The sequence below is a fragment of the Gopherus flavomarginatus genome, chromosome 7 (genome assembly GCF_025201925.1).
Source record: "Gopherus flavomarginatus isolate rGopFla2 chromosome 7, rGopFla2.mat.asm, whole genome shotgun sequence".
NCBI lineage: Eukaryota > Metazoa > Chordata > Testudines > Testudinidae > Gopherus > Gopherus flavomarginatus.
The window spans coordinates 80,044,107-80,069,891 of NC_066623.1; the positions used below are offsets into that span (position 1 = coordinate 80,044,107).

At 43.1% G+C, this 25,785-nt stretch overlaps 1 protein-coding gene across 4 annotated transcripts in view; it reads left to right on the top strand.

Moving 5' to 3' along the window:
- The window catches only part of DPYD (dihydropyrimidine dehydrogenase), a 616,437-nt gene that overhangs the window by 286,605 nt on the left and 304,047 nt on the right, over nt 1-25,785 (top strand). Inside the window, exon 9 of one of the 4 annotated variants that reach the window (XM_050960940.1) lies at nt 5,369-5,622. The exons of the other annotated variants lie outside the window; for them this stretch is intronic. Coding sequence (XP_050816897.1) covers nt 5,369-5,415 — 47 coding nt within the window. The 3' untranslated portion in view covers nt 5,416-5,622. Of the gene's footprint in view, nt 1-5,368; nt 5,623-25,785 lie in introns of those variants that run through there. 4 annotated transcript variants of the gene reach the window in all.

Sequence of the window (25,785 nt, forward strand, 5' to 3'; positions counted from 1 at the left end):
AATTTTTAAAAATATAAAGGGAAAAATACTGCATGGTAAATTCTTCAGGAGAAAATTTAACATGCACAAACAAATATTTCTATGGTCATGGGTGGCACAGCGATTTGCTGTATTAACCTGTTGCCTTTGGACCAAGTTTGGAATTCCTCATAAATAGTCATTTTGGTTATCCTCCATGCACATCTTAACACATTACAAACTCATCTCATAATTTAGCACAATTGACTTTTGCTGATCAGTGGCCCATTCCTGGAATAGCAGGGATGTTGCAAGTGAGAGTTGGGCTGTCTTGACTGATGTGTTTATAGTAACTATAAATCAGTGTACACAGTGTTATCTACATTTTTCTGAATCTACACTGTGATGTTAGTGTTTTCATGTTGTTAGATCTAAAATTCAAAAACATTATTCTAAATTTTGTTTTTAAAAACACCGAAAAAGATTGTTAGACAAAAATAAGAATACTAAATAATCAACGTGTTCAAATAATCATGAACAAATTACATGGTTATCTAACAAATATTTCCCAAATCTTTTGTCTTTGGCAATGTTTTCTTTTACAGGAAATCCTTTGGCTATTGTCTATTTGTTATGCAGAATAGAAATGAACAAAGTCTGCTTGATAAATAAGTCCATTTTCACTGTTCAAATTTTTACACGTACTCCTTATTTCTTACGTGCAATGATTTTTATGCAATAGATTTGTGCCACAAATGTAGCCTCTTAAACATGGACCATTATGGAAAGCTCAAATAAGTATCAGCAGTTCAGTATGGCAGTTGTTCAAAATTCCCTCTAATTAATGAGCTTTGGTGATTAGAGTTTCAAAGAACAAAATTCAATGATAAGAATGTAAGGGTCAACAAGATTCAGTAGATTGGTCTTTAATGCTGCTTTTATAATTGTGCTCAAGCTTATTAGTTACAAAAAGCCTCCTACTTTCTAAGTAACAGATAATAAATGTTTGATTTTTTCAAATGTAGTAAAAAAAGTTGCTTTTTGTTCACTCATGTTTCAGTCACGTAAGAAAAACAGTATAATTGATTATTAATGTACATTTGTGGTTTCTTAGAAAGAAATAATTTATTGTTGTATCTGTGAATATAATGAAGACAGATGGTTGTTTATTTACATATGGTGTCTATTTTTAAATAGATTCTAACAGTTCAGTGAGTACTGGAATTGAAGAACCTTCTCATTATTTTGGAAAGGACATCTTTAGCCTTTGTCACTGATCATGTCTCAGTAATTCAAAATGTATAGCTTTTTTCTCCAGTAACTTGGGGTTTTTGTCGGTGAAGAACATATACTGTGTAAAATAAATAAATTCATAAAAATCATGAGTATAGCATTTAGCACTTGTGTATTGAAAAATGTGCCACAATCCCATCCATTATTTGAATGTACAATTGACTCAAGCATGACTATTTTGTACCTTTGTTAAGAAGCAGAGGATTTATATTGTGGTCATGGCTGAGAGCAAATATAATTTTTGGTGAGCAAAAATAAAAGTAGAGCTCTGAGAGGAGATTATCTGAATCTCCAAAAAAACAAGGAAAGGAGGTTTGAGAAAGCAAAACAGAGTTTCTTGCAAAAAGGTTCCACATTCAGTTGTCTGCTAGACCCAAAACAGCTATTGTATACATATTTCATGTTGTTTGAGGCTTATCAGTATGATATGCTTTAACTTGTTTTTTCTAAGGGAAAATAGATAAATTTTGTACTGGATGAGCTGGAAAAACATATTTAAGGCAAATCCCAGATACAGTGCATTGTGAGAGCATGTTCTAGATTAGTTTTCTTTCTAAGGCCACGTCTACACTACCTGCTGGATCAGTGGGTAGTAATCGATCTATTGGGGATAGATTTATCATCTAGACATGATAAATCGATCCCCGAATCGATGCCCATACTCCACCTTGGCAGGAGGAGTAAGCGGAGTCAATGGGGGAGCCACGGCAATCGACATGCCGCCGTGAGGACAGTCAGGTAAGTCGAACTAAGATACTTCGACTTCAGCTACATGAATAGCATAGCTGAAGTTATGTATCTTATATTGATCCCCCACCTAGTGTAGACCAGCCCTAAGTTTTTCACAGTACTAAATTAGGACTGAATCCAGTAATCATGTAATGCCGCCATTGGATGAGATTCTCCATGTACCAGGCCCTTTATGCTGAGCAAACGGACTATAAAAAGGGACACAGAATTCCCCTGGTGCAGAAACTGAGGACAGCCACATGCTGACTTCTGAGGACCCATTCTACAGCCTCATAGGGTGTGGGAGAGGTGTGCTGGGATAGGAGTAGGGTGACCCAATAGCAAGTGTGAAAAATCGGGACAGGGGATGGGGGGTAATTGGCACCTATGTAAGAAAAAGCCCCAAATATTGGGACTGTCCATATGAAATCGGGACATCTGGTCACCCTAGATAGGAGCGAGGTAGTGCTGTCTAAATTAAACAAAGGCTACTTCAGCCCCTGGAGCAGCCAGAAATCATGAGGGCGCAGAGGTATTTTAAAGCCACCTTAGCCTTATTCCCCTAGTCTGTGAGTTATCACTTATTTATGGCAGTGGAAGTTTTGTGTTATTATGGAAGATTGAGACCTTAACTGGCAACTTTTGTGTGCCAGGGAGTATGAGACAGTCAAATGTAGAATTTATTGTATACATTCTGTGGGTGTTCAGAAAAGCTCCTGTTGGGTGCATTGTTCTAAAGTAGGGGTTGCTCTGTAGAAGCAGTTTTGAAACTATGGGGTGGGCCTCCCAAGAAAGGGATGAGCTGTGTGCATTTTTTCTTAAAAGAGCTCCTGCTGTCAGCCCTGGGTGGCTGGGGCTCATGTATAAGGGCTGTGCACACCCAGGAGGTGGGGGGATGGAATAAAGATGACAGCTGGAGCACCACTGCCCTGGGGCTGTCAGCCGGAGCCCCACCCCCCAGGCTCCCTTTTCCCCCCACCCCCAAATCCCTCACTGGGAGTTGGTGGCAGGGCTCCAGCTGTCAGCCCCAGGGTGGCAGCAGCATCACAGAAGTCAGGCTGGCAATGGGATGCTAAATCTGCTGTGAAAAGTAATATTGACAAATATCACTTTTCACATTACCACTCTGACTTCTGAACTGCAGCTTGCATGGCACTGCCCTCAGAGCTGGGCACCTGTCCAGCAGCCCTTGCTCTCCACTCTGCCTTCAGAGCAGGGCAGCAGTATATTTGCTTGTGTTGGGGATGACGTAAGTGACTACAGATACAAAGAAGGGAGGCATGATCAAATAAGTTTGAGAACCGCTCTATAGTTAAGGTTGAAGTTGGCCTCACAGAACAAATCTGATTTTTTTAAAGCCTCTACTTCTAAAAACTCCAAGAAAAAATCCCAAAATTCCATATGCCAAATCTTAAAATAGATTTTTTTCTGGAAGATCTGATAAAAACTTTAAAACATTTTTTTTTATAATTATCAGGTGAAATCATGACTCCAGTGAAGTCACAATATTCAGTAGAGCCAGGGTTTCACCCACAGTGTTCTGAAAATTTACCTAAAAGGGCTCCACACAGGTGCAAGAGTCTGCCCATATCCAGTGCATGAAGGATTGGACCCTTAGTTGTCAATGTAAGTAAAAGTCTTTCCATGCATTGACCTTGTTCTGAATCCTACCAAAGTACAGAAACACTCCCCACCCCAACCACTTCTGGATACTTTCTACAGTCTGCAGGAATGAGGCCCAACTTGATGGGTCTTATAAGGTCTGTATCAACAGAGGTCTCCAACCACATTTAAAATTTTGGTGCTCATTCCAAAAACTGGGGAATATACAAACAGAACTCTTAGTTTAAAAAGAAGTAAGGAAAGTAGTTTGCTGCTTTGTTGTTCAGAAATCATATTACTTACTTTAAAAAAATCATTTGTTTAAGGAAATATCAAATATTAGTATATTTGAAAATTGCCATTAAGATGAAGCTGTGTGTCCTAATGCAGTGGTTCTCAACGAAGGGTATGCATACTCCTGGGGATACACAGAGGTCTTCCGTGTGTGTGTGTGTACATGAACGTATCTAGATATTTGCCTAGTTTTACAGCAGGCTACATAAAAAGCACTAGTGAAGTCAGTGTAAGCTAAAATTTCATACAGACTATGACTTGTTTATACTGCTCTATATACTATACACTGAAATATGTAACTACAATATTTATATTCCAATTCATATTTCTTTGTAATAATATGGTAAAAATGAGAAAGTAAGCAATTTTTCAGCAATAGTGTGCTGTGACACTTTTGTATCTGTGTCTTATTTTGTAAGCAAGTAGTTTTTTAAATGAAGTGAAACTTGGGGTATGCAAGAGAAATCAGACTCCTGAAGGGTGTACAGTAGTCTGAAAAGGTTGAGAACCATTGTTCTAGTGGACAGAGCAGTAGACTGGGACTTTGGAGATGTGGATTCTAGTCCCAGTTCTGCCACTGACCTGTTGTGTGACTTTGAGAAAGTCATTTCACTTTTCTGTGCCCCAGTTTCCCCATGTGTAAAACGGGAACAGTAGTACTTACCATATATTGATAAAGCACTGTAGAAGAGCTAAGTGGTATTATTATTAGGGATCCGCCTGTTTCTTGATTGTATATAATCCTTCATCCTTCACTTCAACCAAATTATGGTGTCCACCCAAACTTAACTTTTAGCCCCAGATTTGCAAAATTATGTGCTAAAGTCAAAATAACAAATTGACAGGAAAATCATACAAAATGGGATTTTATAAAAGGGAACAATTTGCCAGAAATCTAATAATTTCTAACTGTAAGCAATCATAATGATGATAATAAATCTGATATCTTGTTGCTTCCATTGTTCCATTTTCTTTGTATTGTCAAAGAGTTATGTTCATAAGGGTATAGGGTTTCTGTTTTCAGAAATGAAGTTTTAATAATTTAAAATGGAAAAAGATATATCTTCCATAGTGGCTAATATAAAATTATTACAGTATTTCAAATATGACAGAATATATCTTTGCTTACATGTTTATATATTACTTACGGGATGGAGAAGAGAGTTTTGAGATGGATCTTACTGTATTTTAGAAGACAAGTCTGATTTTCTTCCCTTTAATCCTAGGAGAAAAAATATTTTTCTCCTTTCATACCACACTTCAGGATTCCTTGTAGTAAAATCTGCTGCACAGTAGGGGTTTCCATATTTCTAACAAGCCTCCAGTAGTAGTAAGGGTCAGGGACTAACCAGTGAATAAAAGTCAAAACTCAAACTGAAGTGCCTTTCCTGTTTAGCACTGGCCACTTATAGAAACTGATAATGTTTGATTAATGAGCAGCAGCCTTGCAGCGAGTGAAAACATCTGTAAGAAATGATTTATTATTTCACAGGTATTGGAAGCTTGCCATATCTTGTGGATTTAACTACGTGTGCCTGAATAAAATAAATGAGATGCAACATGTGAAAAATGAAAACACATTACTTGTAAAGGATGTGTCACAAGCAGAATATTTTTGTTCAAGTACACTTTGTCATGGGGATTTTTAATGTTGTTCTGAATACAAATCATTTAACTGGTTCATAAAATCAACTCAGTTGGAATTCTTGCATCTATCATCCAAGACAGAAATGAGGGTTAAACTTAATGTGGTGTAACTTCCCTTAAATGTTCATATTTTGCATTATATACAACTACTGAAATTACACATATGGTCAAAAAAGCTTCTCTTTTAAAAAATATATTAGAAGTGAGAAACTGCACTGATGTAATGTTAAGGTTGAAGTCAGGAAAACTCAGACTTTGGGTTCCACAGTAACCTTTGTTCTATGCTTTTGTCTATATTTGTTACAGCACACTATGCTTGCCACATGATGGGGCCTGAGTGTCCTCTAAGGCCTGGTCTACACTACGTGTTTAAACTGAATTTAGCAGCGTTAAACCGATTTAACCCTGCACCCGCCCACACAACGAGGCCCTTTATAGCGATATAAAGGGCTCTTTAAACCGGTTTCTGTACTCCTCCCCGACAAGAGGAGTAGCACTGAAATCGGTATTGCCATATCGGATTAGGGTTAGTGTGGCCGCAAATCGATGGTATTGACCTCCGGGCCGTATCCCACAGTGCACCATTGTGACTGCTCTAGAAAGCAATCTGAACTCGGATGCACTGGCCAGGGTAGACAGGAAAAGCCCCATGAACTTTTGAATTTCATTTCCTGTTTGCCCAGCGTGGAGTGCTGATCAGCACAGGTGGCGATGCAGTCCCAAATCCAAAAAGAGCTCCAGCATGGACCGTACGGGAGATACTGGATCTGATCGCTCTATGGGGAGACAAATCTGTTCTATCAGAGCTCCGTTACAGAAGACTAAATGATAAAGCATTTGAAAAAATCTCCAGGCTATGATAGACAGAGTCCACAGCACAGTGCTGTGAGACAAGCATAACGGAAAGCCAAAGAATCAAATGGACGCTCATGGAGGGAGGGAGGGGGTACTGGGGACTCCAGCTATCCCACAGTCCCCACAGTCTCCGAAAAGCATTTGCATTCTTGGCTGAGCTCCCAATGCCTGAAGGTCAAAAACATTTTCCCGGGTGTTTCAGGGTATATGTTGTCAATTTACACCCTTCCCCCCCCCTCGAAAGAAAAGGGAAAAAAAACGTTTCTCACTTTTTTTCAATATCACCCTATGTCTACTGCATGCTGCTGGTAGACAGGGTGCTGCAGCACTGAACACCAGCATCCCCTTCCTGGTGGATAGCAGTCATATTGTACCGTCTGCCATTGTAATCATCAGCCCATGAGTGCTCCTGGCTGGCCTCGGTGCAGCGAGGCCAGCCAGGAGCACCCATGACAGCAGCAGACGGTACAGAACGACTGATAACCGGCATCTCATCCCCAATTTACAATGGCATGGCAGACAGTGCAATAGGGATGGTAACCATCTCTGCTGCCTTGCAAAGGCAAATGAATGCTGCTGTGTAGCACTGCAGTACCGTGTCTGTCAGCAGCATCCAGTACACATACGGTGACAGTGACAAAAGGCAAAACGGGCTCCATGGTTGCCATGCTATGGCGTCTGCTAGGGCAATCCAGGGAAAAAGGGCGTGAAATGATTGTCTGCCGTTGCTTTCACAGAGGAAGGATTGAGTGACGACATTTACCCAGAATCACCCGCGACACTGTTTTTGCATTGGGATCTCAACCCAGAATTCCAGTGGGTGGGGGAGACTGCGGGAACTATGGGATAGTTACGGGATAGCTACCCACAGTGCAACTCTCCGGAAATCGACGCTAGCCTCGGTACATGGACGCACACCGCCGAATTAATGTGCTTAGTGTGGCTGCGTTCACTCGACTTTATACAATCTGTTTTACAAAACCGGTTTGTGTAAAATTGGAATAATCCCGTAGTGTAGACATACCCTAAGACTCAGATAAATCAAAGGTTCACTGAAGGCAATAAAGTTATACTGATGTTAAATTGGTGCAAGTCCGAAGGGAGAATCAGACTCATTATTGCGTTGTGCATGCTACCTTATTTCATGACAAAATAATATACTGTACTTTGATATAATTCAAGTGATACACCTGCTCCTCCAGGAAGACTGTGCTAATAGGTTTAATTTTGTGCTGATGTATATTTATGTGGCTCTTTTTGCTTTAACTTTAAATGTCTTCAGTGCTTTCCTGTGGATAAGTTGGGAGATCAACTAATGAGATTTCCTACTGTGGTGTATGCATACAAGAGAAGAGATTAAAGGGACCTTAACTCCAGTTGTCCTGACTTTTGTGTAATTTAACTCCTACTGTTTCATTAATGTAGTTGCTTATTCTCAATTTATTTTAAGAAAACAAGTAATTAAAAATTGGAAAAAATACTCTGTGTTTCAATAAGGGTGAAATTCTGCTCTCCCTGCACAAAGCTATACTAAATGGATTGCATGTGTGGGATTGAGCAGGGGCTGGGAGATGTGGGTTTCACTTCCCTTAACACTAGAACTAGTCTCTTCCACTGATGCTGTTTCAGGTTATGGGCTGGAATAGTGGCCTGATCCTTTCCATGCTCTCCCTGTTGTGCAAGCACAGATCCAATGTCCCTTCCTTGCCCTATCCCTACTGGGCCCCTTCCACATTGGCCCATTAAGAGCTATCATGGAGCTTTCTTCCATAAAGCACAGGATGGTTCAGATCTCCCACCTCCGCAAGGCTGGCCGAGCAGCTGCACAGGGGTAAACTTCGTCCTTTGCGTTTAGTTATTTGAGTCATTCAGCCTTTGTTTGGGGGAGAGATTTTGGCAGTGATGAAAAGAAATATCTTCCTGTAGCCCAACCACAGTGCTCAGCAGAGCTATAGAACTGAGTGAACCACAGACCACCTTTTTTGTAAGGTGAAGCAGGAACTATATTAATGCTACTCATTCAGTTTCATGACCAAAGAGGCCAGATTTAGAACAAACATTTAGGTTCAACAGTGGGGTGAGCTTTCTCAGCCTTGTGCTTCATCATTCAGCCAATGTGTGCATTTTTACCCACTAATGCAAATCCTATTGTGTCTCATTGTTATATACAAGGAGGAGGGTCCAAAGCTATGTTTTTATTGTCTAGTTCAATCAGCCCTTAAAGGGTAGACTGTGCCTAGACTGAGCAGTGGGCAAGGGATGGTGGATAAACCATACCATCTCAGAAGTTGTTTGGAAGGCAGTATGCTTCAGAGATGCTCCTGCCAAGGCACAAATACTTCTTCTTTTCCCCTGGGAGGAAAATTACTCCAGTCCTTGAAATGCTGGAGTGTACTTCTGCTCCTCGTGCCTGGCTAGTGACTGGGAGTAGACCAAGGCTCTGCCTTCTTGTTCAGAACAGAAGCATTCAGAGACCATGTTCTGCACTCCACAGCAAACCCAGACCCAGTATTTGGATAGGTCTCACTCAGTTGAGCAGTGGACTTAATCCCTATTGCTCTTCTGCTCAGACAAATAAAACAAGGGCGTCATCTAGCTCTATGTCAAAAGTGAGTGTTTGAAATATTTTTTTCTGAGGGCAGGGTGCTGACCTCTTACATTGGGGTGAACTGGTAGCTGGACAGTGGGCTGAACAGTTGCAGAGACAGATCTTCATGGAACAGGACAAAATAGTTGGGTGAAAAATCTGATTACGTTTACAAAGAATTTGTCCTTTTATTAATGTTACATACTGTGATGGGTTGCCCCCCGTAGGATGCCACCTGGTGTGCTGAGATACCGCTGAGCCTGCCTGTTATGCCAGCCTGGGCACCTGTCTTGCTGAGCCAGGCTATTAAGCCTCCTCCAGCGCACACACAGGCAGGGCCACTCCCAACTGCAGAACAAAACAGACACTGAGATCAGCTCTGGGAAGACTCAGTTTAAGGGACTTGCCCCAGTACTCAGGTATCCACCTCTCTTGGAGTGCAGACCCAAAGATACATTATGAAATCCACCTCCTACCTCAATGTGAAGGAAGATATTCACAGCCTCTTACCCCCTACCCAATTATGAATTGTACTCAAAGGGTTATATTACAAACAAGAAATAAGTTTAACGACTTACAAAAAGTGAATTTTAAGTGAATATAAGCGATAACAGAACAAAGCAGATTACTAAGCAAATCAAATAGAATATGCAAGCTAAGCTCAATGTACTTAAGAAACAGGTGACAAAAATAGTTTCTTACCCTAAACATTGTTTTAGGCAGATTCCAAAATTTCTGTCGTTAAGGGTTCCAGTTATATTTCTTTTCAGACTGGACCCCTGTCTCAGTCTGGAATCCCCCCTTGCCTTCCCTTCAGGTGTCTTTAGAAGTTTTTCTTCTTGGGCAAACAGATCATGGAGAGGAGGATCCCATTTGCCTTACTCACCACTCTTAAATAAGATTTACATAAGGCAGGAATCCTTTGTTTCCCCAACTTGATCCCACTTCCCTTTCAATGGAAAGTTACAAGAAGTCCCAGATAATGTTTAGTACCAGGTGATAAGACCACCTGACCTAGTAGTGTCACAGATACATCTCCGGACCCCTCCCAGGAGGGAGAGACATTAGTATCTTCATGCTCTTGTTGTTTCTTCCTGAAGGGCCATCAAATCTAATGGCCTGTTGTCCAGTGGGTGTCTTCCCAATACACACCCAGTTGTAATTGTTACTTAGTCCATATTCCTAACTTTAGATACAGAAATGATATATGCATGCACATTAGATAATCACATTCAGTAAATCATAAGCTTTCCAATGATACCTTATGAGACCCATCTTGCATAAAGTATATCTCAGTTACGTCATATCCGTAGTATAACCATATTTACATAAAGTATATGGATTGTAATGTCACACATACCCTTTCTATATTGACTTGTTGAAGGGCTATAGGATTTAGAGTTTCCTTAGCAGAATGACCTATCAGTGAATATTGATTGCAGTATGTTTGGGTATTTAGGGAGAATTCTGTTTAGGAAATATTTGTTTGTGATCCTGTTAGATTTATAATTCCTAGTCCTTATTTTCTCCAAACGGACTTGCAACTGCTTTTCTCTTCTCATTGTTCTAATCTTACAGGTTCCTCTACAGTGGGAGTCAAATAGGGTAGTGAAAAAAAGGCCTTTCCATCTTCAATTCTCCTTCTGTGACATCTGTAATATACTGCATATTTATAAATATAAAAATAAAAGAGGAACTTCATCTTTCTTCAGTCCATGCCTTCAGCCAGTTCTTTGAATTCCATGAGTTATACCTCTCAGCTTTGAGGTATAAGCGTAAGTTCATGTCAAAGTTGGTTTCTCTTCTCCCTGGGCATTAGAAGTCATTTTTCCAAGATGTTCTACATAGTTTATGCTATTATGAGAGCAATGGACATCTGGTTTTACTGTCCCAGGATTTGATAAAGTACCACTCCATCAGTGATAACAATATCTTTCATTTAAAATGGAAGCCGCAACGTGAGTATGCTGAAGTAGTGACCTTTCAACCTACAAGTTGAGTGCAATTATAGTATTATGCCAGCTATGAGGTTTTGGGAGTATTTCTGCAGCAGGTGTTCGTCCACAGAACATACGGAATAACTACTGCACACTAATGTCTTCTGAGCTCTAGCAGTGTCTTAACGCTTATAAATTTTGGACAGAGATGAATAAGGTAGTCATAGTTTACAGCAGTGCCATGCAGTTGTTCCTATAATTTAATTTAAGAACCAAGTTGAAGACCTCAGAAGCAAAGACTAGGAAAAGGACGGGGGAGGTCACGGTTCAGCACTGAAGGACCTTGGAAGCCTATTCCAGTGCTTAACTATCCTTATAGTTAGCAAAGTATTTTTTTTTAATATCTAGGCTAAATCTTCCTTGCTGCAGATTGAGCCTGTTACTTCTTTTCCTACCTCCAGTGGACATAAAGAACAATTGATCACAGTCCTCTTTATAAGTAAAGTGTTTAAAATACTTTGTGTTCCTTGCATTCAAGAACTGACTGGCTTCCAGTTTGTTTTCCCAATGCAATTTAAAATTCTAGATGTAACCTATAAAGGCCTAACAGACTGGAGTTTCTATACCTGCAAGACCACCTCTTGACTTTTGTGATTCGGCATTAGCTGTCTTTAGCAGATATGCTTGTGCTAATAGGGCCTTGGTTTAAATATAAAGGGTCTGAAGGCATGGTTCTTCAGTAAGAGGTCCTTAACTTTCGATCTTGCTTCTACTGCTAGATCTCCAGAGTCCAAATCCTTCACCTTCAGACTGGGAATCAATGTGCAGGAGAAGAAGAGAAGTGCATGGGTGGACCCCATTAAAGTCACTGGGGCTCCATGGAATTTAAGGGTCACCTCATGTGGTTTAGTGGCAGGTTTAGGGCCTAAATGGAGAAGAGAAGATGTTACAATTATTTTAAATGGGGCTTTTGTGAGGCAAAGTAATCTCTGCTTTACCTCTGTGATAGGCACAGCTCAGCACAACCTGCATGCACATGGTACTCATGAGGTAGCAATTTTGTTTTTCTTTAACAAAAAAGAAAACCACCTTGTTGCACTGGATAGCTGAAAGAAATCACCTTTCATGAGACAATTATGACGTTTATTCATTCAATGGAGCAAAAACACCTTTATAGTAAATAATCTGGGGCACTTAATAAAACACCGACTGTCTTTCTACTATCAATTCAATAATGTTTCAATTTCAAACACTTAAGAAAATTCTAGACCTATTTTATTCAATTGGTAGGGCCTTAAATGTCTGTTTTTATTGGTCTTAATGATTATACCTTCCCACTGAACTCAGGCTTGTTAACTTTTTGCAATGACTACTTATGCTAGAATCTGGTTGGGAAGGTTAGACATAGAAATGTTGAATACTGTGGCCCTATGAAAAGAGGATCTTGGTTCTGTGAGGATATAATGAGACTTGCAAATATGGCATTGATTTTTTTAGCAGACTCGTCTCTGAGTACCTTTTTGAAAGAAATCTATGCAATGCCATCACATTTAAAATCACTGTAAAGAATCTAAATTAAAGCTATACAGAGTTTAAAATCTATAGTGTTATAACACTGTTAGGAGCAAGATTGTGCCTATCGGATGTAAACAGAAATAGGAGGGAACAAGGAGTCTCTCTCATCCTTGCACTCATATACAGGGGTCAAGCTGACACAGCACCAGAGGTGTTGACTGGGTGCAGAGGGGAGTGGGTCCTGTACATTCCTGGAGACTGGGGTAGCAGCTCTGCTTCCCAGACCTCCAAGGGTTTGTGACTGCTTTGAGCTCAGTGTCTCATGGAACTCTTGATGGGTCCATGTACTACTTCATCACCCCTGTGTAGACTGTGCCTTAAAGGCATTGTGAAGCCTGAAGACTGTGATACAGAATAGCAGAAAACAGGCAATTCAAAGTTAAAAGGCCAAATTCAGCCTTCACGTGTGTGCAGAGCTCCCAGCCTTGAATGTTGTACCTGCATCCAAATTTAGCCCAAGGCTCAACTCGAGTTGTAGTGGATAAATGGCAGAATAATCAGCAGGGGTGGACTGGAGGATGCAAACAGCATGGACCATAACCTCTGTAAAACCAAAACACTCTTCACCATTTTTTCCCCTTTAGCTTATCAGAATTACAGTTATGCTTCTTTATTTCCTCTCTTCACCCATACCTTGTTCTAGGTGTGGGAGAGACATTCAGCCAGCCAGCATCAAAATTCACCCTGGGAATGTGGAAAGTATGCCCTAGCAGGAATCCCTTTCATTTTCATTTCCATAGAATGAGACAGTTCTGATGCCATCAGATTCTTATCCTGTTATCTTTGCAAATAGTATGCAGATTCTTCTTTCCCCCTCCCCATAAGCCAGGGAGATCTTCTCTGGTATGTGTGTGTTTTCCTCCTCCTTCCCCACAAATCAGGGGAGGAGTCTGACAGGATCAAATTTCTTCCCTCACCCAACCCCGAACAGGGGAGACTGCAGCTAGGGCAGTATTCATCTCCACAGGCAAAGGAAGGGAGCTGATGGCAGGAGTGGATAGGATTCTGAGCAGTAGCTCAAACCAATGTGTCTTTAGGAGAAAAAGCTGAGCCTACTGTAGTGAGGCGGTGGGATACCTCATAGCCTCGCTGAGGGACAAACCTCCCCTAACACCAGTGTGGGCTGAGTCACTGGGTCCTGCACCCACCCCTCAGAGGTCACAGTGCAGACCCAGAAGTATAAAAGCTCACCGGCAGAGCTCAGTGGGAACCCAGCCGCCAGAGAGGCCAGACACCTGCGACCGAGCTCCCTCTGGGGAGACAGCGGAAGGTTGCAGCCGGCCTGACGTCGCACCAGGCCAGCCAAGCCTACCCCTCACTCACTACCCCTGGGAGGCCTGGCCGAGTCTACCCCAGCTCGTTACCCCAAGGAGGACTGGCCAAGCTGACCCCGCTCCCGCTACCCCGAGGAGGAGCCGAGCCTGCCACTTGCCTGCTACCCCGAGGAGGAGCCTGGCCCGCTGTCCGCCACTTACCCCGAGGAACCAATGGTGTTTGAGACTGCTGGTGACGCCTCGACGAGTCAGGTACCTGACGAGGGGGAGAGTGGAAGTAGCCTGGGGGCAGTCGACCCCAGTCTGGCTGCAGCACTGCCAGAACCAATGTCAGTGTGTTGCGGCCAGGATCCCCACTGACAGCAGTGAGTTTCTGCCGCTGCTAGGGCCCCGGGCTGGGACGCAGTGGAGTGGGAGGGCCTGCGTCCCCCCTGCCACCCACTCCTTGGGTGGCAGACTCCCCCTTTTCCCTGGCCTGGAGAGGCTGGGACCTCCTGCTATTTGAACTAGTGACTCAGCCCCTGCTGAAAGGCCTGAGTCCCTGACTACTTGCTTGCTGCCCCGCCCGGACCTAGGGCTGTGCTAAGACTATTGCTGCTCAGCCCTGCCTGAGGGCCTGAGCATACAGACTCAGTGTTTGTTACCCCTCCCTGACCCAGGGCTTGGCTTACGACTATTGCTGCTCGGCCATGCCTGAGGGCCTGAGCATTTGGACTCCGCATCTGTTGTCCCAGACTGCCTGAGGCCTGGGCGGGAGACTATTGGTAGCGAGGCGGTGGGATACCCCACAGCCTCGCTGAGGGACAAACCGCGGCCGAGCCGCGCCACACCTACTGATCAGCATTCAGCTTAGTCTGTCTGCTGTATATTTAAAATAATTTGGAAAAACTCTGACTGAACATGTGTTGGAGCCACTTTTCACATTTTAATTATACAACATTATGGCCTAATCACATGCCAAATAGAATATTTTAAATTAAAGTTGTGGCTGTTTTAAATTATAAGAGTGCAAAAAAGCTTCCTTAACTGCTTTTCATATTAGAATATTTTTACAATAGCCAAACTGATTTACATTTTTTACACTGGGGTGGGGCAGGGTGGCGGGCACATTTTTTTCTGAAACTTTTTTGTCAGGTTTCAATCTGGACGCATTTTTAACCTGACAGTAAAACAGATGTAGGAATTACAAAAGTAAGGATTATGCCAGCAGTAATGCTAACACCGCCTTGTTACTACTAGATCAGCCTCAGTTACTGTGTTACATTCTCACAACTGTACAATAGGCCAATATTTAAGTCAATATGATTTTTGAAAGACTGATGATATTTGGGGCTACTTTACTATCATCACAATTTTCTGGCAAAGCAAAAACATAAATCCTGGGTAATAAATTATAATATGCATGCATTACGAACAAACATTTCAGGATAAACTTTGTTATGTTGTGTGCTTTAAAATACTATGCTAGTTTTGCTCACATTTTTTTCTTCAGCAGGGATGAAAGCATATCTATAACAGTATGACTAATTATCTATACATGCATATTCACTAAATATACTTAACACAAGACAGCAAGATTGTTTACTTAAGCAGTATAATATTGGGAATGGTAGATAGCTCTAGAACATAGGATTACATTGCCAGAATGGCACTATTTATTAAGCTATGATAACACTAATGTTCCTCTTTGATGTATAGCATGTGCGGCTTCAGCTGAACTTGTAGAGAGCCTTAAGGATGTTTCATTGAACATTTAGTATGGCAGCAAGCCAGAATACATTTAGCCTAAGCCCAGATGACAGGTTGGTAATGAGGTAGTGATTGATGACCATTGCTTCCTTATGAAAACCTGCTTGATATGCTGGGAGGAAATGCATTGCCAGCTCTTTTCATTTCACTCCCTCATATATTAGTTATTCTTACAGTAGAAGAGTTACATGGGCTTGTGGTTATTCACTCCTGGCTTCACTGTTAGATGAAAATCGAGCATGAGTGTGAGATTTTTGAAGCACAGCCCTATGACTATATTTATGTGTAATTCAGATCTTAATTTCAAGGGTTTTTATTATCCAAAATATCAGCAATTATGTTACTTATAAAATACATTATAATATTCTTATTACTTCTCTTCTGAATTTTACAAGTTCTATGATTCTCCATCTGTGCCATTTCAAAACATTGCTTTTCTTTTTACTATAACTTGAGAAATTCGGTCCAAAGGTTGTAAAACATCTCACAAACAAACGAACCTGAAAGAAAGTCTGTTCTTTATTTTCCTTCAGTCCTCTTGATATTTCTTCTGAATAGCTTTTCATGGTATTTATTCAGAGGGTGGGGCTCAGGTAGGCCATTGGCATCTGTACACTTGGAGGAGGGTATATAAACCCTGTCCTTTCTCCTGATCCACTCCCCATGCCTGGAGTATCAGGAGAAAAAAAAAAAAGCTGTGAGGAGGCAACAGAGCAGCCTGCCACAGTTACATGGGCCTGAATTTGGTATCTCTACTCACTGTTTGTAAACTGGCAGGCTTGTGGGATTTGGCTAGGAGGGCTGGGGCATCCAAAAAGATTAATTTGCATGAATACAAGCATGACCATCTTAATTTTCACACTCTGGGTGGTATCCTTACTCTTGGCAATTGACTGTCTCCTCTGTCATGGCCAGAGCAAATGTATTATTAAGGACATATTAAGAGATGGAGGATTTATTGAGCTTTGGACCATATCTGAAGCAGTGCAGTAGCTTTTCTTTAAAGGAGAATTGGATGAGAGTTGGGCCTGAAAGCTGAAATGGTCCGTGTTGGTAACTGTCTGTTTTTCATGTCACTTAGTATGAAGTGGAAAGAAGTTGAGAGTTGGTGCAGGAAACCAGCAAGGAGCCTTTTTATGTGTGGCTTAAACCTCTGGAATCTCACTTCTTGAAAGGAATTCACTTCAACTCCAGTTGAGGATATGAGTGAGCCTTCTCTGAATTTGACACTATGGTCCTTGGTGTCATGAGTACATTAGCATCATAGGCTAATTTTGGGTTGTTTACTGAGCTGTACACTTTACAGGAGGATACTGAATTAACAGAACCTTGGTATCAGGTTTTAGTAAGGCTGTTGGAGAGGTGGTCTTGATCAGGATAAAGAAAGCTAAGTCACTAAACAAATTTAATACCTTTTTGGGTAACAAAAGTCCAAATAAATGTCCAGACATATGATTCCTCTGTCCCTCTTAGGCTACTCTACAGCCCACCTTCTAGACTCAGTTCTCAGCCCATTCTAAACCAGCCAGTCCACCACTTCTCAAAGCCGGTCCACCGCTTGTTCAGGGAAAGCCCCTGGTGGTCCAGGCCAGTTTGTTTACCTGCACTGTCTGCAGGTTCGGCCGATCGCAGATTCCACAGGCTGCGGTTCACTGCCCCAAGTCAGTGGGGGCTGTGGGAAGCAGTGCAGGCCGAGGGATGTCCTGGCCGCCCTTCCCACAGCCCCCATTGGCCTGGAGCGGTGAACCACGGCCAGTGGGAGCTGTGATCGGCCGAACCTGCGGACGGGCAGGTAAACAAACCGGCCCGGGCCGCCAAGGGCTTTCCCTGAAGAATCGGCGGACCAGTTTTGAGAAGCACTGTTCTAGACTACATTTAAGGCTTTTCCTGCTCTTTTATAGAATGTAGACTCCCCCCCACCCCAGGCTGCTTTCCCTGGAGTCGTTTTCACAGTCTACCACTCATTGATGTTCCCTCTTCTTGCAGACCCTACCCCCAGAGCCTTCCAAAGGAGCCCAACCTGCTCCCTCTAGTTCCTCTCATTGAGTCCTCTCAGCCTTTCCATGAGGCCTTTAATCAGTCTAATTCCTGACCCCATTAGTCTCGCCACCTCAGTCTGAGAGGCATCTAATTATGGAACAGCCAGGGCTATTTAACCAGGCCTGGCTTGCCCAAGGCTTCCTGTTACACACAGTCATCAGCTCCTGTGTCCTGAAGGAGGGGATAAACAGGAAAAGTTAGCACATATACACTTCCTGACAGAAACCTGCATACCCTTTAGAGGACCTTTGGATGCTGTAATTGGTAGGAAGAACTTGTTGGGTTTTTCTTCCAAGCTGTGCTGTATATGCAAGCAATCAAATTCTCAACAAATTGGATCCTACTTCATCAAAGGAACCTCAGCAATACATGCTCTTTGACATTACCATGAACTGAAATTTCCTATTCTGAGACTAATTCCCCTCCCAGTGAGGGAACAGTGGCCTGGCACCAACAGTCCCCTCATTGTCTGTAGTTCTTTGATTGAACAAAATTCCAGCCTTCCTCCACTCTTGTAGTACTATGACTCGCCTTTCCAGCCTTTAGTTGTGTTTTTTTTTCTTTAAATTCAGACACTGAGAGGGTGTCAGATCTTCACTTCACCCCAGTACAGATATATACATTCCAAAGCCCTGTCTAAATACATTGGGGGAGGCAGACAAGCTAATTGCTGGCGTCTCTTGTTGGCAGGTGTCCAGTGCAGGTACTTGATCCATAGGGAGTCTAGAAAATTTGGAAAATTCTGAAAGTGGAAGTTGACCTAGTAGAAGGCATCCTCTAAAGAAGCTGAGGAATAGGGTTAGAGTTGCTAATATCAGGTACAGTGAGGAGACAACCTCTTCTCCCCAGCCCATTTACCCTTGTACGAGGGGAGGGCAGTGGGATCTCAGCAGTGGACTGGGAGTGAGGAACTGATAGCTCTTACGGGGGATGGCTGCCACTATTGTGTAGGTCCCAGATGAGATATACCAATGAAGTTGCAGCCTAATTAAGCTACGTCCCTTGTATCTTTTTTCCTCTCTTTCTACATGTCTGTGATAATCATCTTTCATTCTTTATCTCATGCTCAGCATCTTTGAATATATATGTGACTACATGGTAAGCTCCTCCAGGAATGTTGTCCTCCTGTTTATCTGTAAAGTGCCCATGTAGCACACATTAAGTGCCAGTAAATTAATACATCTTTATAGCTAAATACCTCCTGCAGCTCATGTGGAATAATTGTTTACAAACTCTCATTTTGTGCTTGTAGCATCCTCGGGCCAGATGTGTTGTGTGAGTGGGAACTGCAGGATTTGTCCCCTCATGTTTAAATCAAACACTTATTTGCTTATGAACACTTTGTTGATTTAGTTCATCAGACATTTATGGTTCTAAAATGCTACTAATTGAGATGGCTTTCTTTTGTTGACCAGTGACAGGAGTGCAGTATGTCTTTTTGATTTTTTTACTCTACCACTGAAAAACCAATGACACTGAGGGATATGGTGTGGGTGAGGAGCTAATGACCATGTGCTGTTATAGCTTGTTAGGGTGACCAGACAGCAAATGTGAAAAATCAGGACAGGGTAGGGGGTAAAAGGAGCCTATATAAGAAAATGACCCAAAAATCAGGACTGTCCCTATAAAATCAGGACATCTGGACACCCTATAGCTTGTACACCTCAAAGCACAGCTATTTCCTTCAAAATCTGCCTCAAAATTATGTGTGCAAGGCAAAGCCTCCTCCTTGGTTTGCTGCCACACCAACATACAGGACAAAATCAGCTTTTCATAATAGATCTCCACACTCCATAATTAGGGATGAAGACTTAAGAAATGTGTGAGGAGTTGTAGGAACTGAGACCTTTGCATGTAAAAACAAGCCAAGCCAAACCAAACCAAACCCCACCACCTTAGGCCCCAATCACACAAAAAATTTATGCACGTGCTTAACTTTATACATTGTGAGTAGTCCCATTGATTTTAATGGGACTTATAGTGCATAAAGTTAAACATGAGCATAAATTTTTGTAGGGTCAGTTCCTATTTTATTATAGAAAAGTGATTGTTAGTTAACGCTGCTTAGAATCTTCACTTCCTATGCCCAGAGGACCCCTATGTGCCAAGCAGAGGCAGCTGCAAACAGTGTGTGAGATCTTCTCTGTTGGCATCAGGCTTGAAAAAGCTCACTGCACACTTCCCTACTATTTGGCAGCCCATTGCAGACATTGCCATGTGGTGGTGTAGAACATTTTTACATTTAGCCATTTCCATAGCTATTTACTACAGAGATTTTTTTTTCATGAATGGATGGCATGATACAAAATTCTGTAGCTCATTTTTATGTTTATAATAAACTTTTTTTGGAGATTTTTGCCCATTTCACACATTTTTACTACAAAGGGAAGCTAGTAAGCATTAGTCCCATCTTTAATACAGCGTGAGTGGCTGGACTTTTGGTGGCCAACAAATGAAAAGGCTGGTTATGAATTGGCAAACCAGTACGCTTCGCCTCAGGGACGACCCGGATGTTGTCCACAGGCAATTCCGTACCATTTTACCATCTCATAATCCCGATTGGCAAGATGTGGGCCAACTTTTGGATTGTTTGTTATGCACAGAGGAGAAGGAGCGGGTCCTTCGGGGTGCCTGGGCTGCAGCGGAAGCCGGCGGCCATTCCTGTGACCTTATAACCCTTGCTAATCCGGCCCAATGGAACCTGAATGATCCGGCCCACCAGTCGAATTTAAAGAGATTCCAGGACTGCATTTTAATAGATATCAAACAGGCAGGCGAGAGAACTCTGGATTGGTCAAAAGTTCATAATACTGTGCAAGGGAAAGAGGAGCACCCTTTCAATTTTTATGAGAGACTTTGTAAAGCATTTTGTACCTATACTAACCTAGACCCAAAGACTGTGGACGCACAGTCCACAGTCCAGCTTATCTTTATTTCTCAGTCAGCCCCGGACATCAAAAAGCTGTTACAGCGACTTGAGGGTGCTGAAGGGAAATCCCTGGAGGAACTTTTTGATTTTTTTGTTATACACACGCATTGCCACCCGTGTGTATAACACAAGAGAGAAGGTACAAGAGGCAAAGCAGGTGAGAATGCTGGTGGCTCTTGTAAATGCTGGGAATGAAAAACAAAGAGGGTGGAGGGGACCCCCCAAGAGGCAACCTAAAACGGAAACGGGGGGTCCCCAGGACACACCAAAGATATGTGTAACTATTGTAAACAGCTTGGTCATTGGAAGAGGGAGTGCCCATACCAACGCACTGGGCGGCAGCCCTGCCACCCCGACGCACCGCAACACCAGATGACTGTGGAGAGAACAGACGTTAACGACAGTGAGGAATGATGGCGACCAGGGGGTTCTTCTGTCACCTATTCAAATGATTTTACCACTTATGTTTGTTCTTCCAATGGACCCCCAGGTCCGTCTAACTTTGGGAGGAACCATTTATTCTTGTCTTCTGGACTCTGGGGCTGCCCTCTCCATTGTTACTGTCAAACCGAAGAAGGGAAACCTCATGAATAAAAGTATTCCGGTAATAGGTGTAGGCGGAAAGCCATTTAACTGTTCTATGTTGCAGGAGGCTACTGTGGAAATTTCTGGTGTCTCCTCCTCCCATGCCTTTTTGCTAGCTCCGGATTCCCCAGTTAACCTTTTGGGCAGAGACCTGTTGTGTAAATTGCATGCTCAGATCTTTTTTTCAGATGACAGGATCGTCCTCCGGTTACCTCAAAACCAACTTCCCCAGCTATGTGCTGTTCTGACCCAGACTTTAGAGAACTTGATCCTGCCTGTGGACCCGATCCTACCTGAGCGACTCAGACAGGAGGTAAAAGCCTCCCTATGAGACACTTTAAAAACAGACTTGGGCACTCTCCAGACAGAACCAGTGCGTATAACCTTGATGCCAGGCATTGTAATTCCTCGACTTCGTCAGAACCCTATCCCCCAAGAAGCTCTGCTAGGCCTCCGGAACCTTATCACCACATTCCTGTGGTTGGGAGTGCTAGTTCGCACCAAATCTCCTTTCAACACCCCTATTCCGCCCATCAGAAAACCTGACACGGATCCAGAGGGAAAACCGGTATACCGATTTGTCCAGGACTTGCGTGCAGTGAATAAAGTCGTTCAGGCTAGATGCAACATGGTACCTAACACTCACACTATCCTGATTGCCTTTCCAGCAGGTACTTCTTGCTATTCAGTAATGAATTGTGTAATGCCTTTTTCAGTATTCCCCTAGATCAAGACAGCTGGGATATCTTTGCATTTACATGGACGGATCCAGAGACCAGGAGGGCAGAACAGCTGACCTGGACTCGGCTACCACAAGGATATGTTGAATCGCCAACCATTTTCTCCTCTATCCTGACACGTGATTTAGCTGATATTAAGCTACCTGGTGGATCCACTTATCTCTTGTATGTGGATGACGTCCTGGTTTGTTCTCCTGATCAGGTAACATGCGAAACAGACACTATTTACTTGCTAAATTGCTTGGCAGATAAGGGACATAAAGTGTCCCCTTCTAAGCTTCAGTTTGCCAAGGACCAGATAACCTATCTCGGTCATGTACTGACTCCGGGACATCGAGCTCTATCTAGTGCCCGTATCAAGTCAATCCTTAACATCCCATGGCCAGAGACTAAACGTGAAATGCGGGGATTTTTAGGCCTTGCAGGTTTTTGCTGTTCTTGGATTCCAGGTTTTGGAGAAATGGCAAAGCCCCTTTATGAGCAGATAACCCATGATGCCGAGGAGCCCTTGCACTGGAATTCTGGGACTGTCAAAGCCTTTCTGGAGGTTAAAACAGCCTTTGCCTCAGCCCCAGACCTTGGGCTCCCCGATTATCGGAAACCCTTTGTTCTCTATGTGCGTGAGTGACTGGGGTGGCCTCGGGTGTCCCGACCCAGACTTTTGGGCCCAAGGAACAACCAGTGGCCTACTATTCCCAAAAACTGGATCCAGTGGCACAAGGCTTTCCTGGTTGCCTTCAGGTGGTGGTTGCTGCTGGCCTTCTGGTACCCCAAGCAGAGAAGGTTACTTTAGGCCATCCAATGGTCCTACGGACCCCACATGCGGTCCAACTACTACTAGTCCAAAAGGGCACTCAGCATTTAATCTCTCAGAGACTAACCCATTTGGAAGTTACTTTATTGTCCAGAAACAACTTAAAGATTGAGCAATGCCATACCTTGAACCCTGCGACCCTTTTCCTTTTCCGGACAACAATCGTAAGCCTTCACATGATTGTCTTCAAGTAGTGCATTATCAGGAAAAACCTCGACCAGATCTTTCAGATATGCCCATTCCAAATGCTGACCTGGAACTGTATACAGATGGCTCGGCACGGGTCGTGGAGGGCCAACGAATATCTGGATTTGCAGTATCTACCCAGTGTGAGGTATTACAGTCTGCACCCCTGGGACCCTCCACCTCAGCCCAGGTGGCAGAATTGGTAGCCCTCACCTGAGCATGTGAGCTGGCAGCAGGTATGCAGCCCAATTTCAGTCCTTATCTGCTGATGTACCTGCTCATCGGATCCAGCCAGGGGATTGGTTCTATGTAAAAGAGTGGAAAATTGAGCCTCTCCAACCCTGGTGGGCTGGCCCTTTTCTAGTCCTTCTTACCTCCCACACTGCAATTCGAGTAAGGGAACGGGATACCTGGATCCACCACACCCAAATCAAGCAAGCCCCTAGGTCGGGGCCAGAAGCAGGTGACATTGGACTTCGAGGGAGCACCGCCAGCTCCTCCCATCACGACCCGGAAGAGCCAGAAGCAGATGATACCTGGAAAACTGAACCTCTTGAGGGACTAAAGTTTTTGTTCTGACAAACAAAATCCTAAGACTTTGTGACTATGGGTTCTCAGACGGTGCTGCAGTAGCTATTATTTCTGAGCCTGCCCCTTGTACAAGCTAACCTGCACTCGACGGCTAGACCTCTTCAGCGACTGGCCACGTTGGGACACTTGTCTGACTGTTGGTTGTGTCACTGAACTCGTTCTGAGGAAGGAATAGGACTGTGGGCTGTACCTTTAAACCTCTCTGAAACTCTCTCCCTACAAGTGGTGCGGAAAGCTGTGTAGTGGTGGAAAGGAGAATACCAGTCCGATAAGTATGGGAAGACATCTGAGGTTTGGCATCATAGTTGGGAGGCCCAAGGGGTCCCTCTCTTCGATATCCTTGGGTTTGGATATAAGCTGGCCCTATGTTTTGAGGCTGTTGACGGGACCGGGAAGGAACTGGGTTACATCCCCTTAGAAGCCTGCGATCAAACCCTTAGGTTTAGTGCTAGAAATGGAACCTTTTACCCCTTAAAAATTGGTGTAGACATCCAGAGACCTCCCTGCCAATTTCAAAAGGCCTATATAACGAAATTGACAGGCGAACGTTATCAAGGGGAATGGTTTCCTTCATTCCTTCCCTTGGTCCCATAAATGAGACCCATGCTTATTATATGGGTGTCTAATCTGGCATTTTATCACCTCACTCATCCCTTGTAAAAAATTATGAATGCCAGGGGGCGCTAGTAAGCTTTACATCACACTTGTTTGCTATTACGTACTATGGGAGTATCTTAAACAACACCTACGCCATGGGACATTTGAATGCATCCCATTGGTGGTGCCGGGGCTGGGTATTTGGCAACTCCAAACATCGAGATGTTAGGGTAGATTGGCATCACCGAGTAGCAGGAAGCTCCCTCACCCTTTATTTACAGAGCCCCGGTCTGTATTTTATTTTTGGCCATAATGATTATAAAGCTCTCCTGCAGGGTTGGCATGGCCAGTGTGGTGTGGCCAAAGTATTACCAGATGTTCAAGTAAACACCACACTGGACTCATGCCAAATCTTCAACCTGGGGACTTATTCTCACAAGCTCTTCACACCCTTGAAAGGGGCTCAGGTTAAATGTGCCGAAAACCCCCTAGTAATCAGGCAAATGGGATTTCATTCCTTTATAAGTGGACTTATTCCTGGACTGGGGGTAGCGGAGCTGGAAAGGGCAGTGGTAAACATTTTTACAGAACTTGAAAAAGCAGCTAATGCCTCCTTGGATGCTTTCCAAAAGTTACAGTGAGTAATCGATGACATAGCAGAAGTAACACTGCAAAATAGGCGTGTACTAGATGCCATGAATGCTGAAGTAGGAGGGCCTGTGCCCACATTGGGGAAAGATGCTGTTTTTATATTAATCACTCTGGTTTAATTGAGGAGGATTTGCAGGCCATCAATGATGCCGCTGTTGTTTTCCACACTGTATCTCTTGATCATACCCTTAATTTTGAGGACCTCCTCCCAGACCTTGGGTCATGGTTTACTGGCCTTTTTCTGTAAGATTGTCAAATGGATTATTTTCTTTCTTTTCTTTCTATGTGTCATTTGGGTAATGTTGCAATGTGCAAAATATTTGTGTAGTGCTGTTACTAAGGGCTCTACTGTCCGTAGGAGAACACAATATATCTCCCTCCAGCTTGATCTCAAATTGAATATCGGGCCTGACAATATGGATTATCAGGCCCGAAGTGGGGACTGTGACAGTCAGCAGCGACCCCCGAACAGCTAGTAGCCTTATAATAGCTGGCAACCATTAGGGGAAATTGGACACCTCACGGACACAGTAGCCTGAACTTTTGAACTGTCTTCCCTTATCGATCTTGAGGCAGTTGAAGCTGGTCCTAAGCCGGTTTTTGCTGAGCATATTACAGAAGTGCAGGGTTTGCTAACCACCAATCAAATGCTAACACGAGCGAAACCTGTGTGTGAGTGTGTATAAAAGATTCTTGGATTTTGTATGGAGTAGAGTCTTTGTACCAAGGTACAAAACTCTCCTTTCTTCTGCAGAATAAAGCAACCTTTCCTTGTCCCTGTCTGCCTGTCATTGGCTCTCAGCTAGGCGGCCCCGACATTTCGATAACAATACTGCTCTTTCCCACTGAAGTTTGCCTCATCCGTTCTGGCTTTTAGTAATGCAGCTACTTTCCAGGCCTTGAGAAAGTAATGAATTTGTGGTGTTTTCTAATATATTGTGGCTAGTTTCAAAAATTAGAGCAATATCAAAATACAAAGTTTATTCCCATCCAATCTAAAGCTTGACTTTTATTAAGAAATTGTCTACCAATTTTGCCGCAGTGCTGTGTTTTCTTACTGGAGATATAAACTTACAATTTGCTTCACTAGCAAAGTTTTGATAAGTCTGAAAACAGACTTAACCTATAATGCTTTATTTAAGTTTTACTAGG